Source organism: Mya arenaria, chromosome 11 (assembly GCF_026914265.1).
Source record: "Mya arenaria isolate MELC-2E11 chromosome 11, ASM2691426v1".
Taxonomy (NCBI): Eukaryota; Metazoa; Mollusca; class Bivalvia; order Myida; family Myidae; genus Mya; species Mya arenaria.
This window is the reverse complement of record NC_069132.1, coordinates 46,942,290-46,957,479: the sequence shown is the minus strand read 5'-3', so window position 1 is coordinate 46,957,479 and position 15,190 is coordinate 46,942,290. Positions and strand designations below refer to the sequence as shown.

At 38.8% G+C, this 15,190-nt stretch overlaps 1 protein-coding gene across 7 annotated transcripts in view; it reads right to left on the bottom strand.

Annotated features, from left to right (window-relative positions):
- Window positions 1-15,190, bottom strand: part of LOC128207397 (patatin-like phospholipase domain-containing protein 7) — a 72,188-nt gene that overhangs the window by 28,407 nt on the left and 28,591 nt on the right. For 5 of the 7 annotated variants that reach the window (XM_052910280.1, XM_052910285.1, XM_052910281.1 and 2 more), the window contains exons 14-23: window positions 15,074-15,151; window positions 14,419-14,493; window positions 13,715-13,848; window positions 13,385-13,516; window positions 9,026-9,199; window positions 8,688-8,830; window positions 6,222-6,353; window positions 5,677-5,740; window positions 4,767-4,805; window positions 1,543-1,711 (exon numbers count right to left, since the gene is read on the bottom strand). In XM_052910280.1, coding sequence (XP_052766240.1) covers window positions 1,543-1,711; window positions 4,767-4,805; window positions 5,677-5,740; window positions 6,222-6,353; window positions 8,688-8,830; window positions 9,026-9,199; window positions 13,385-13,516; window positions 13,715-13,848; window positions 14,419-14,493; window positions 15,074-15,151 — 1,140 coding nt within the window. The remainder of the gene's footprint in view (window positions 1-1,542; window positions 1,712-4,766; window positions 4,806-5,676; window positions 5,741-6,221; window positions 6,354-8,687; window positions 8,831-9,025; window positions 9,200-13,384; window positions 13,517-13,714; window positions 13,849-14,418; window positions 14,494-15,073; window positions 15,152-15,190) is intronic. The other 2 variants (XM_052910286.1, XM_052910282.1) reach the window with 1 other exon arrangement.

Here is a 15,190-nt window from a genome sequence, read left to right as displayed (position 1 = left end):
TCTGCATTTGCCGGGACCTGTTTTGGCAGTCTGATTGATTACACGACCCTGACCCATGACATGTGACGTCACACGCATGACTCGAAGAACACCGCAATAGCATTGGTAGTTAAATATAGCTTGTGGCACTTATGCTTATTTTCCAGCAAAAAAAACGAGGCAAAATTGCCTACAGTTGAATAGTGACCTAGTTCCTTTTAAGCATATTTTCAGAAAATCTAAAAATAGTAAGGATCACAAAGTTTTTGTTTACATCGTAGCCATCATTGTTTTTGACTGAAAATGCAAGGGATTAGCAAAAAAAGGCACATTCTAGAAATTCTACTGCTATTGGACCTAATATATCAGCTTGGAGATACAAAACTCCTTCTCTGACACTGCCAGGGGTTCATATATCTGCATTTTTGCTTATTTCAAAGTCAGGCCTAAAAAAATAATCTGTGTTTAGGTCAATGGTCTCAAAACTGCTAGATAGGGTAGGGACAAAGTATTTTTTTTATTTTCATTTCTAAGTCCAGTCAAAAACTGCCAAGCCAATACATTTAAAAAAAGACAGAAAAAAACTGTGGTGGGGGATGTGGGATTAAAAATTTAAAGCCTCGGCAAGAAGTCACTTCTCCCTAAAATTTTAGCTTATGATGAGCCCTGTTTACTCTTAAGATTTAGAAGCAAAATGCACCACTGTATTTAAATAAAACTTCATTATAAGCACAAAGTTAGAAATAAACATATGACTTCCTACAATATTACCAATTCAACTATCATTTTTGCCAATTAGTTTGTTTGCAAACATGCAAAGTGATATAGTTCCTGACCAAAAGAAAAAGTAATTTTATATTACACATGTGAAATACGTGATGGCTATATATAACCAAAAACAAGGTATAGCGTGATCATCAAACTTGACTAGAGGATTTGGCCTCACCTGTAGATGACCCCTTTTATTTTAAGGGGTCATCAGGTCAAAGGTCAAGGTCACAGTGACCTTGAACGCAAAAAGCTGGTCTGTGTGGTAACTTGACACTGCCTGCACCCATGGCTCTAAAATTTGACTTGGCTGTCCATGCATATTTCATTCAATTGTCCAAATAATCCTGACAACACGGCGCTCAGGGGGGGCATAATATTTGACAAACATCTGTTTTTGCAATATGAGGCAAACATCTTTGTTGATTTTATCAAAATGTATACTAGTACAACCCCCTTTACACATGTACATAAATTCAATTTATCTCGCTCACACTGTGTTCATTCCCAAACATGCCCACAATGAGAATGGGGTCAACCTGACGTACACATCTTCATAAACTTAGTCATGGTATAGACACACTGGTCCAAGATCATTCCTACTATCCAACGATAAACACTCACAAACCCACTACTCACCTCTCCAACTTTTTGGTCATTTTTAGACATGCCCACTATGAGAATGGCGTCTGCCTGATGTATATACATCTTCATCCACTTAGGCATGGTATAGACACACTGGTCCAAGATCATTCCTACTATCCAATGATAAACACTCACAAACCCACTACTCACCTCTCCAACTTTGTGGTCATTTCCAGACATGCCTACAATGAGAATGGCGTCCGCCTGACGTATACACATCTTTGTCCACTTAGTCATGGTATAGTCACACTGGTACAAGATCATACGATGAATATCTTCCTGCTGTCCAAGCCAGCTAAACAGTCGGAACTCGTTCACACTGGAATGAAGGCATCAGTATACAATTTATTTAGTACATGAATGCCTGTATAATGATGTCAATGTTTGTCCTTTTTTATCACATGGTCAATAAGACAAAACGCTTAAAAATCTAATGCCAGTATAATGGACTAGCTACACATACTGTATTGTATTATTTTCACTAGTAACATGTGTTTAATGTAAATATTGTAAACAGTGTTGGTCACAGTTAGTTCTTGCATGATGTTGATGACAACACATTTAGGCTATCACAATATCTCAACTAACAACATAAATGAAAATAAAAACAGACCTTGTCGCCCATATCATCATAGAGCATGAACTTATCACAGAAATATGTACATTTATTATATGCCTATTCCTTTTTCATATCCAACGGTGAAAGTACAGCACGCCATATTGAATAATCTGTATCACGCCACTGTTACTTCCCAAACCCATATAGAAGTATGTGTAGGTGCTACCTTTTACAGACTGATTTTAATTAAAACAAGAGATGTTTGTCAAATATTATGCCCCCCCTGAGCGCCATGTTGTCAGGATTATTTGGACAATTGAATGAAATATGCATGGACCGCCAAATCAAATTTAAGGGCCATGGGTGCAGGCAGTGTCAAGTTATCACAGACCAGCTTTTTGTGTTCAAGGTCACTGTGACCTTGACCTTTGACATGATTACCCCTTAAATTAAAAGGGGCCATCTACAGGTCAAGCCAAACCCTCTAGTCAAGTTTGATGATCATAGGTCCAGGCTTTGTTGAGAGATCACTGCTAGAAGCTTTGTTAACTTTTTCATGTTAAAGGTCATTGTGACCTTGACCTTTGACCCAATGAAACCCAAAATTAGAAGGGGTCATCTACTGGTCAGGCCCAACTTTCATGTCAAGTTTGATGACCATAGGTCCAGGAATTGTCGAGTTTGCCTTCAAGGTCACTGTGACCTTGACCTTTGACCTGATGACCCCCAAAATAAATAGGGATCATCAACTGTTCAGGCCCAACCTACAAGTCAAGTTAGAGGGCCATGGGTGCAGGCATTGTAAACTTATCACTTGGACAACCTTTTATCATTCAAGGTCAATGTGACCTTGACCTTTAGCTTTTAGTTGACCCCAAAATCAACTATAAAAATCATTAATGCGATGATTTATGCGTCATTTCCACATTGGAAATTCCGGTAAACGTCTTAAACTCTAAGTATTAAACTTAAGCTGTGCATTTAAACATGGAAATAATCAAAGGAGACATATTATTAAAGGAATATTACAATAGGACACATTTCTGACGACCAATCCTGAATAGTGTATAAACAGGCATCCTCAATTCTGTCTTCCCTATAAAATTCTTATACAGATTCATCAAGGCAATGAAATATGTTTCAAGCACAACGGATCGTACAAAGTTTTGTCATGGTAGACCCATGAAATATTTGTCGTAGCCAGATCTTGCAAAATGTCTGAAATCTATGTCAAGTGGTCAAAAGGGCTATGAAAAATTAAAGACGGTTTGGTGACGGGAAAAGATATGTCATGGTTATGTCGTCAGTGTATCGCAAGTCAGTTGTGCAGCAGTTGTGGGATCATTGTGTGTTGTTGGGCATTTTCATGGGGCTGTCACATGATCAGGTTGTGGTTCACTTGTGGGATGCTCGGGCGTCCACCTCCTGACTATATAACGAAGCCTGGACTGTTGCCTGCCATTTGCTCTCAAAATATTTAGTGGAAACATGGAAGTTCAGCCTAACACTTGTCACTTTATTTTATTCAACTTATTGCAAATTTAAACCGAGTTTGTATCCAGGATGCCTACCAAGATAAAAACTAACAAGAGAAAGGTGGTAACAGCGGCTGATGTGCTCAGGTGGCCATCCTCTGTCAGGGACAACAGACAACTTGCATTTCCAAGCTTTCATTCGCCCCAGCTATATACCCCTCAAAAAAGGAAAATATGTTGAAAGACTAACGCACAACAGACTTGCAATGTCGTGCATGCCTCTTACGTAATGAAATATTCGTGGGACAATCTTGCAACTGTCTCATAACTGTCGTGCAACAGTCATATGACAGTTGTGCGACAGTAGTAAAGACACGACGGCAAGTCGATGCCACGATGCTAAATTTTTTGTAGTTTTTGTCTTGCAAAAACCCCTGATTTGCCCAAATGTTTCATGTGCTGTGGCACATATACTTCATTGGTTCATTGTGGCGAAGCTTTACATAAAAATTTATACATGCCACCAAAAATAGGACAAATGAGACAAATGGTCGTAAACAAATATTTAAATGGACATGGCTTTCATAAAATTAATATTTTTTTGTCCAACATGTAAAATCTGATGCAATGGCACAACAACTACTGATTACAACATATCAGCCAAACAAAACAAACCGTGAGATGGATGTTTAACCTGGCAGAGCGCAGAGGCCACCATGACATTGACATTTCACCCATTAACCCCAAAATCACTAGGGGCTATTATCCATACATAGACTCTACAACAAGTCATTCAAAAGTTATTGACCACAATCAAAAGTGTGACATTGACAACTATGCCATGGACCCCGAACAAAGTCATCTCTTTGTGTCTGCCATTCCTCGCAGGTGACATATAAAGCATTGTTCTAGAACACAAATAAATGTAGGTATATATATGAGATTATTACCAAGATTGATTATAGTACATATAAAGGCTTAGCAATATTAATAGGAGGATAGCTAAATCTGTCAGTCTAAAGATTTATGTATTAGAAAGATATAATAATTCACAAAGCAAGTCATTCTAAACATGAAATTAACAAAAGCACAGACACTATTTGCCAATACACATCTGTTTTATTCAGTTGAGAAGGGGCATTACTCAACCATTATTAGAGTTATGGACACATGTTACACAGATGTATATTTTCTTTAGTAAAAAAAGCTTTATTTAAATATCTTTATATCGTTATGGCCAGGGTTTAAGTTCACACATGCTGATAAGGATACAATGCCTCTTTTGTTTCAGAAAAACAGTCAAGCTAAAGATCTTTGACCAACAGAAGCATAGCACTTACTTTATCTGAAGTTCCTCAAATATGCCTTGTTTGTATGTACTAAAAAAGCATAACAAAAGGTCAACCAGACTGTTGTTCACTTATTAAGACAGTTACATGTCATGTTTTTCTCTAGAAGTGTCCTGGTCGGGATCCTGTGACCCATATGATTCACAAATTGGGGTCTTATGTGATTATATGGGGTCCTAATTTCATGGTCTACACACAAAGAGAGTTTAGTTTGGGCATCCCAAGGATGCCATGTAAGTTCAAAATAAGGGTTCCCTGAAAATGAGGCCGATATTCAGGATTTCTGCATCAGGGAAATCCCTGGAATCACACTTGAGTATGTTTCCCAAGAGAACATGACCCTATCCAGGGATGTGATTGACCTGGCAGCTGGAGGGCTGAAACATTTTCGTCATGGGATTATGGGTCAAAAGCGCACTGCTGTAGAAGAAAAATAGGCTTTTTAGAAGCTCTTTTGAGGGCTCTCCTGACTTTAAAATTGAAGCAAACTTGAATATTAACTTAAACTGAAAGCAAACAAATAATTTTTTTCAGGTAAATTTTTTTTTTTTTTTTTTTTTTTGGGGGGGGGGGGATCTCTGGGGCCATAAGATCCATGGAATTCCGCGAATCCGCGGACAAATAACATCCCTGCCTATCATAATTATATATTTCAAAGTTGGTCATTCATAGTGAATGACAAAAAGCCTAAAATTAATATATTGAACTATTAGTTTGTACATTCATAGCATTAATTTGGATATATGATGTTAATACTGAACAAATGATATATTACAGGAGTAGTTTATGACATTTAAAATAAATAATAATGTTTCATTATTGATGATCATGAGCGATTATTGCCAATGTTGGGCACCAATCAATTATTGCATGTCAAACTTTAATACTGTGTCATACTTACGTGTCTAGCGCTCCAACTCCAAGCCAGCGCTTTACTATCTCGCTGGTAAACCTCGTCACAGGACCTTCAAAAAGTTTTTTTCAAATTATAGCTCTGCGCAGCATTTGTCCAATGTTGGCATTAAAATCATTTTGTGCAGAAGTGTGATAGTCATTGGGGCTATCTATCAATGAATGTACAACATTATACCATAAGATCAAGAATTTCTGTAAAATATAAAGAGAGCATCACAACTAAACTAAATGTTTTCCCAGCAAAATCAATTAAGCATTGTCTAAACTAACCAACTATCCATTTGACAAAGTGATTGTACAATACGAGTGTTAATAAGATGACTCTGTTGATACTGATGAAAGGAAAACACCCAAGGACTAAGATGAGAAAGTTCATTGCATGGAATTCATGATTGAACCAAGCCGATCTTAGACCCAATAGCATATGATACTTTTTTCAAATTAAGAATGCATTTTTAGTGGATCACATATTTGATGATGCATAATGTGGCAAAAATTACAAAATGATTCATCATAAAAAGAGAAACTTACCTATGGCCTTGAGTGCATGTTGCAATTCCAGTGTGAAATTAGTGAGGGGTACATCGCTGGAGGCGGGCAGTATAGCCACAGTAGCTAGGTTTGTCACTGAACCCCTCGTCTCCCCACCATTGGTCATACTCTCTAAAAAAATCATAAATTGCAAAATACCTTGTTTGGAACATATAGTTTCACTAAGTACCCAAGCAAACTAAAAATGATTCAAAAATGATCTATCGATAGCATCTTTGACAAAGGGATAATTTGAAGGAACCTTATTATACTGTGTATAGGATGCAATTTTTTGCCGTGGAATTTAATTTAAAACAAACGCCGCAATGCGACAAAATCAGGTTTTCAATGATTGACAGAAGAACTTCAGCCTGTGTTGTGAGAATTATAATTAAGTCGATTTGTTGTGTGTTGTGTGTATGTATAAGAACATGCCAAATTGGTTAGAGGATATACACAAAAGACAGGAAGCATGCATAAAAGTGGAAATGAATATTAAAGGGAAAGGTTAATCAATTAATAAAGATGATTATGTTACTTTGTCATGGCACATATAGATATTTTTATCATCGGTGATTTTAGTAAATCATCAAACTCTGTTGCTGCAAAATGAAAATGATTTTAAAGGAACTTCTTCACAAACTCTTCCTATAGACCAAGTTTGGTCAAGATATGTCTACCTTTACTGAAATTATTCAGTTTCATAGGTGAGTTTGACATCGCCCGTACCAACCTTGGTCAAGATATGTGAACCCTGACTAAAGTTATTCCATTTCAACCATTCCTCTATTTTTAGAAACAGTGACCTTGACCATGACCCTAGAAACCCTAAACGCAATTCCATGTTTGGTCAAGATATGTGAACCCTGACTAAAAGTGGGTCAAGATATGTCAGCCCTAACTAAAGTTATTCAGTTTCACCCATTTTTCTATTTCTAGTAACAGTGACCTTGACCTTGACCCTAGGGACCCCAAACAAAATCCGATAAATGGTATCCATGAACTCTTCCTATAGACCAAGTTGGGTCAAGATAAGTCAACCCTAACTAAAGTTATTCAGTTTCAACTGTTTTTTCTATTTTTAGTAACAGCGACCTTGACCTTGACCACAGGGACCCCAAATGCTTTACCATGAAAGGTATCCATAAACTCTTCCTTTATACGATGTTTGGATAAGATATGTAAACCCTGACTAAAGTTATTCAGTTTCAACTGTTTTTCTTTTGTTAGCAACAGTGATCTTGACCTTGACCCTAGGGACCCCAAACGCAATTCCATGAAAGGCATCCATAAACTCCTCCTTTATACCAAGTTGGGTCAAGATATATCAACCCTAACTAAAGTTATTCAGTTTCAACCGTTTTTCTATTTTTAGTTACAGTGACCTTGAATCTAGGGACCCCAAACGCCATCCCATAAAAGGTATTCATAAACTCTCCCTATAGACCAAGTTTGGTCAAGATATGTAAACCCTTACTGAAATTGTTCAATTTCATAGGTGAGTTTGACATCGCCCGGCCGCTCGCCTGCCCGCCCGGTTTCACTATGTGAAAACCTGGTTAAAAAATGCCTGCATCCTATTTATAATATTAGGCTTCGAACATTTTTTTCAGAGTCAATTTCTGGTTGAATTTGTTTAAATGGAGAAATAAATGGAAGAAAAAGGGTAATAAAGGCAGTGAAAAATCAGGTACCATTAAGCCCCAATTTCTTGAAAGTTCTTAAGGGTTACAAGCTTAAGTAGCTTATTACATTTAGCCAAACTTCATTAATCATGATTTTACTAAATTAAAATTAGTTAATAGCGCTTATTTTAAAGATAATTCCCTTTTAAAGTCAAAAACTCTCAAGAATAAAAATATTAAATAAGTTATACTGAAACAAATATAGTGAGCTTGGCTTAATCCTCTTCTTAGGGACTTAAGAAGAGGCCGGGTGAGTACAAATAAACATAGTTCATTATCTAAAGTTTCAATATTGTACTATAGATTTTACATTGTATGATTCTGTATTAAAATAATAATAAATAAACATTCATACTGTGAAGTGGCATCATTGTGCACTGTCAAAGTGTGAAAAACTCCCGCTGCCTTTTTATAGTAACATACCAATAGTATAAACAATTTCAATGTTCGTTGCATTGTACCACGTGCTTGTAATACTTAGCTGAAGGTGTTGGCATGTTGAGAACCAAAATTTAAGTTAAGTATACAGCTGTTACTTTTACAATTCACGACATCTACCAATGATTTGAGGGCTTCTAGTAGAGTGTCACTGGGATGACAGAATGAATTTGTGGTTTATTATTCTTTAATATTGTTTTGACTGCATCATATAAATGATGGTGTCCTTTATACAGTATTATATGGTATCTATAATTAAAGTGCAATGACTATCTAAAAATAGCCTTTGCAATAAAAAAATGCTGTTCACAGACCATAAACGAGTTCTAAAACAACCAATCACCTGAGATATGAAGTGTGTCCTTATTTCTCATATTCCCAATAATCCGGGTACCCAGCAAATGTATAAGCCTGGTGACAACCTGGGGGTACTTCCTTTTGATCACATTAAGCAACTCTGATGGAAGCTTGGCCAGTTCTGTGTCTCTGGAATACAATAGATATTGTTTATACTGTGTAAAACCCAAAAGGGCTATATCTCTGTGAACAGTTATCTGAACGATGATAAACTGTTTTCTTCTTTAGCTGCTAAAGCATCCTGTTAAAGTTTTTTTTATTTATTACTTTATACGTTAAAGCGGGGACGGATTAAAACGTATATACACTCCTTATAAGGTTCACCTGACAGCAATTCCTGTTGTGACTCTCTCCTGCTGTGTGAGAACCTCGACAATTCCAACAAGCTCCCCTCGTCCATATTCCCCAACCAGCTCCTTTTTACCCCCTGATAGTGTGATAACCGTCCTAAGACGCCCTGTTAACACTATGTAGATGGAGTCGGAGTGATCACCTTGTCTGAAATTTTAGGTACGTATTTTACACACAGATGGACTGATGGATATCAGCGCTAAAACAATATGGTTCACCTCCACAGCATGTGGGCGTCATAATTCAGAAAGAAATATTGCATCAAATTAAAATATTTTTTTACATGATTGTTACCTTTTTACTTTGTCAAGAGCTTGAAACTAATCATTAAAAATGACTGATTCAATATAGGTGTACCACTCACACACAAGAGGTCTGGGACAATAGCCACTTACATCATGAGTTGAGCTTGAGACACCACCATAACATTATTCCATTGTAAAACTACTACTTAAAGTATAATGTTGGTGAAAACTTCTGTACAAGTTACGAATAGTACCTTCTTTAATCATAAACTCCAAGTATTTTTCAGCAGAATGGTAAGAAAATGAAGTCGCATGACATTTAAAGACTGAAGACATCAGGGAATATAGGCTCTGGGGTTTGATCCAACAAATGGTCCTTTTCACAATACCTATTACAATGGATTCTAGTAGCTTTCCTACAGACTCCAGCATGATCGTATTAGCTATCACTCACACTGAAGTGAAGCTCAAGCTGATGCCAACATTCATCAGCAAAACTATTTTGTCAAAGTGGTAGGTCTTGCTTAACAAGTCAGGGTGATGGGCCTTGCTACACAAGTCAGGATGATTGGTCTTGCTACACAAGTCAGGGTGATAGGTCTTGCTACAAAAGTCAGGGTGATAGGTCTTGCTACACAAGTCAGGGTGATAGGTCTAGCTACACAAGTCAGGGTGATGGGTCTTGCTACAAAAGTCAGGGTGATACGTCTTGCTACAAAAGTCAGGGTGATAGGTCTTGCTACACAAGTCAGGGTGATAGGGTTGCTACACAAGTCAGGGTGATAGGTCTTGCTACAAAAGTCAGGGTGATAGGGTTGCTACACAAGTCAGGGTGATAGGTCTTGCTACAAAAGTCAGGGTGATGGGTCTTGCTACACATGTCAGGGTGATAGGTCTTGCTACACAAGTTAGGGTGATAGGTCTTGCTACAAAAGTCAGGGTGATGGGACTTGCTACAAGTCAGGGTGATGGGTCTTGCTACACAAGTCAGGGTGATAGGTCTTGCTACAAAAGTCAGGGTGATGGGTCTTGCTTAACAAGTCAGGGTGATAGGTCTTGCTACAAAAGTCAGGGTGATGGGTCTTGCTACACAAGTCAGGGTGATAGGTCTTGCTACACAAGTCAGGGTGATAGGTCTTGCTACACAAGTCAGGGTGATAGGTCTTGCTACAAAAGTCAGGGTGATAGGTCTTGCTACAAAAGTCAGGGTGATGGGTCTTGCTACACAAGTCGGGGTGATGGGTCTTGCTACACAATTCAGGGTGATGTGTCTTGCTACAAAAGTCAGGGTGATGGGTCTTGCTACAAAAGTCAAGGTGATGGGTCTTGCTACAAAAATCAGGGTGATGGGTCTTGCTACACAAGTCAGGGTGATGGGTCTTGCTACAAAAGTCAGGGTGATGGGTCTTGCTATAAAAAGTCAGGGTGATGGGTCTTGCTACAAAAGTCAGGGTGATGGGTCTTGCTACACTAGAGTGGTGGGTCTTGCTACACAATTCAGGGTGATGGGTCTTGCTACAGAAGTCAGGGTGATGGGTCTTGCTACAAAAGTCAGGGTGATGGGTCTTGCTACAAAAGTCAGGGTGATGGGTCTTGCTACAAAAGTCAGGCTACACAAGAGTGATGGGTCTTGCAACACTAGAGTGATGGGTTTTGCTACACTAGAGTGGTGGGTCTTGCTACACAATTCAGGGTGATGGGTCTTGCTACAGAAGTCAGGGTGATGGGTCTTGCTACAAAAGTCAGGGTGATGGGTCTTGCTACTTGCTACAAAAGTCAGGGTGATGGGTCTTGCTACAAAAGTCAGGCTACACAAGAGTGATGGGTCTTGCTACACTAGAGTGATGGGTCTTGTTACACAAGAGTGATGGGTCTTGCAACACTAGAGTGATGGGTCTTGTTACACAAGAGTGATGGGTCTTGCTACACTAGAGTGATGGGTCTTGCTACACTAGAGTGATGGGTCTTGTTACACAAGAGTTATGGGTCTTGTTACACAAGAGTGATGGGTCTTGCTATACAAGAGTGATGGGTCTTGCTACACAAGAGTGATGGGTCTTGCAACACAAGAGTGATGGGTCTTGCTACACTAGAGTGATGGGTCTTGCAACACAAGAGTGATGGGTCTTGCAACACTAGAGTGATGGGTCTTGTTACACAAGAGTGATGGGTCTTGTTACACAAGAGTGATGGGTCTTGCAACACTAGAGTGATGGGTCTTGCAACACTAGATTGATGGGTCTTGCAACACTAGAGTGATGGGTCTTGCAACACTAGAGTGATGGGTCTTGCAACACTAGATTGATGGGTCTTGGAACACTAGTGTGATGGGTCTTGCAACACTAGAGTGATGGGTCTTGCAACACTAGATTGATGGGTCTTGGAACACTAGTGTGATGGGTCTTGCAACACTAGAGTGATGGGTCTTGCAACACTAGATTGATGGGTCTTGGAACACTAGAGTGATGGGTCTTGCAACACTAGAGTGATGGGTCTTGCAACACTAGAGTGATGGGTCTTGCTACACAAGAGTGATAGGTCTTGCAATACTAGAGTGATGGGTCTTGCAACACTAGAGTGATGGGTCTTGCAACACTAGAGTGATGGGTCTTGCAACACTAGAGTGATGGGTCTTGCTACACTAGAGTGATTGGTCTTGCTACACTAGAGTGATGGGTCTTGCTACACTAGAGTGATGGGTCTTGTTACACTAGATTGATGGGTCTTGCAACACTAGAGTGATGGGTCTTGCTACACTAGAGTGATGGGTCTTGCAACACAAGAGTGATGGGTCTTGCTACACAAGAGTAATGGGTCTTGTTACACAAGAGTGATGGGTCTTGCTACACTAGAGTGATGGGTCTTGTTACACTAGATTGATGGGTCTTGCAACACTAGAGTGATGGGTCTTGCTACACTAGAGTGATGGGTCTTGCAACACAAGAGTGATGGGTCTTGCTACACAAGAGTAATGGGTCTTGTTACACAAGAGTGATGGGTCTTGCTACACTAGAGTGATGGGTCTTGTTACACAAGAGTGATGGGTCTTGCTACACTAGAGTGACGGGTCTTGCTACACTAGAGTGATGGGTCTTGCTACACTAGAGTGCTGGCTCTTGTTACACAAGAGTGGTGGGTCTTGTTACACTAGAGTGACGGGTCTTGCTACACTAGAGTGGTGGGTCTTGTAACACTAGAGTGACGGGTCTTGCTACACTAGAGTGATGGGTCTTGCTAAACTAGAGTGATGGGTCTTGTTGCACTAGAGTGGTGGGTCTTGTTACACTAGAGTGATTGGTCTTGTTACACAAGAGTGATGGGTCTTGCTACACTAGAGTGATGGGTCTTGTTACACAAGAGTGATGGGTCTTGCAACACTAGAGTGATGGGTCTTGTTACAGAAGTCAGGGTGATGGGTCTTGCTACAAAAGTCAGGGTGATGGGTCTTGCTACAAAAGTCAGGGTGATGGGTCTTGCTACAAAAGTCAGGCTACACAAGAGTGAAGGGTCTTGCAACACTAGAGTGATGGGTCTTGCTACACTAGAGTGGTGGGTCTTGCTACACAATTCAGGGTGATGGGTCTTGCTACAGAAGTCAGGGTGATGGGTCTTGCTACAAAAGTCAGGGTGATGGGTCTTGCTACAAAAGTCAGGGTGATGGGTCTTGCTACAAAAGTCAGGCTACACAAGAGTGATGGGTCTTGCTACACTAGAGTGATGGGTCTTGTTACACAAGAGTGATGGGTCTTGCAACACTAGAGTGATGGGTCTTGTTACACAAGAGTGATGGGTCTTGCTACACTAGAGTGATGGGTCTTGCTACACTAGAGTGATGGGTCTTGTTACACAAGAGTAATGGGTCTTGTTACAATAGAGTGATGGGTCTTGTTACACTAGAGTGATGGGTCTTGCTATACAAGAGTGATGGGTCTTGCAACACAAGAGTGATGTAAATTGTAAACAAGAGTTCCAAGTTGTGTGCAAATGTCCACAACTGTTCATAAGTTATGTCCATCACTCAACACTCACACAACACAAATGGAGAATAAACAAATCCAATATATTAACTTCTTTTACAGCAACCCACCTGAAGAGAGCCCTTCCTGCTTCTATCATCATCCAGTCAAGGGCAAAGTCAATTTGACGAACAAACGGTGTCAATCGTATGAGGGTGGTAGACGCTACATTCAGCACAACTGAGGGCTGTTCTCGCATAATCCTTGAATTTTGATATAAATATTTAAAGAAACTTGAACATATAAACATTTGATAACATTTTGTTATTTGCTGAAGCTGCGTTCTGAATTTTAAATGGTTTGTTTATATCTGCAAAAAAGCAGCAGCAGAAATGTTTTAAAATCAGAATATAATGAACGATAAGTCTGTAATTATCTTCCTTTAATTTCCATCAACTTACAGGTAGAAGTCTGACTTGGAGATGGTAACAACACGAGAATCAATTTTCGACCGTATTGTAAAGAAAGATGGTTCCCCTGTCAGGACAGCCAGTGCTCCGACAATCTCACCAGGCTGGGCGGAAAACAGCTTAACCTGGAGGGAAATAAGATATGTAAGAAATTGAAAGGACATATGTAATGATGAAAGATAACAAAACCAAACATCAATGTTCATCTGTTGTTGATGTAATCAGTTGAGATTTGGCATAACGCACCAATTATTAGAGCCAGAGTTATGGGCCTTATTACACATATGCGCATTGCCTCTTACAACATGTCTCAAGTTTCATGTGAATATTTTGAATAGATTTTGAGTTATGACCAAGTTTTTACATGGCTACGCCAACAACATCAACACCAATGCTATAACAATACCTCAACTGTTCATGTTACTATTTGTTGTGAAACTTCAGGGATTATGAGTCCGATGGAGGAAATCATGTAACTGAAAATCTATGTAATTGGATTAAAAAAGAGATCATTTGGGTTGAATTGAAACAGTGATAATATATCAAAAAGTTGCAACGACTGCCTCTTTATGAGGCACACAACTTCTCAGGACACTTGATGTAGTATTTCGCAAAGTGAACATCATTTATTTCACATGTAACTTCTAAATATATGCTGATGTTGCTTCAAATATAATGAGTGATAAAAAACAAACCTCCTTAGCTGTTTCTCCTACATAATGCTGAAGAACACTGAGCTTTCCACTGACGACAAACATGATGGAGGCATCCTGGAGAAGTCATATGGATGGGAATCAAATGTATTCACAATTTGTTTATGATATTGGAGCAAAAATAAACATGTAAGAGTGGAATAATATAGATGTACTTGCTTGCAAATGAAATTGGTGGTTCAAATGAAGTGCAATAAGCCTGTCAATCACTTTTACACATCAAAGAAATGGAATGTAAGATTACTTTTATCACACGAAACATTTGTTGCCAAAACAGAAGGGTTTTATTCATTTTCAGTAAAAAGTTTGATGCTTAATTAGTAGGGCAACATGACATCAATTTCAGGTAATATCACACAAGTGTAATATAAGAAATAGCATAATGATTGTATTACATTTGAAACAAGCAACATTAGAGTATTTGATTTAATTTTTATTACATGAACTTACACTGCATGTTCACATATTTGATAAAAGGCTGATAAATTTCATCCAATTTTCTCCAAATTTTAAAACCTAAAAACACCAAGGATATTTATTTTCAACTGAATACTAAATTTATACGAACAATTTGATGCAATCTGTTACAATAATTTAAGAATTATAACACTTGTATGACATTTTATTTATCAGATACCTGATCTCCCTGTTTGAGGAGAGTTGTTCCAGCTCTGTATGTGTGCAAGTGGACCTTCCCATCTAGGTAGTCCTCACTCTGAACACAAAGTCATATGGAAATGATACATGGTAAAAC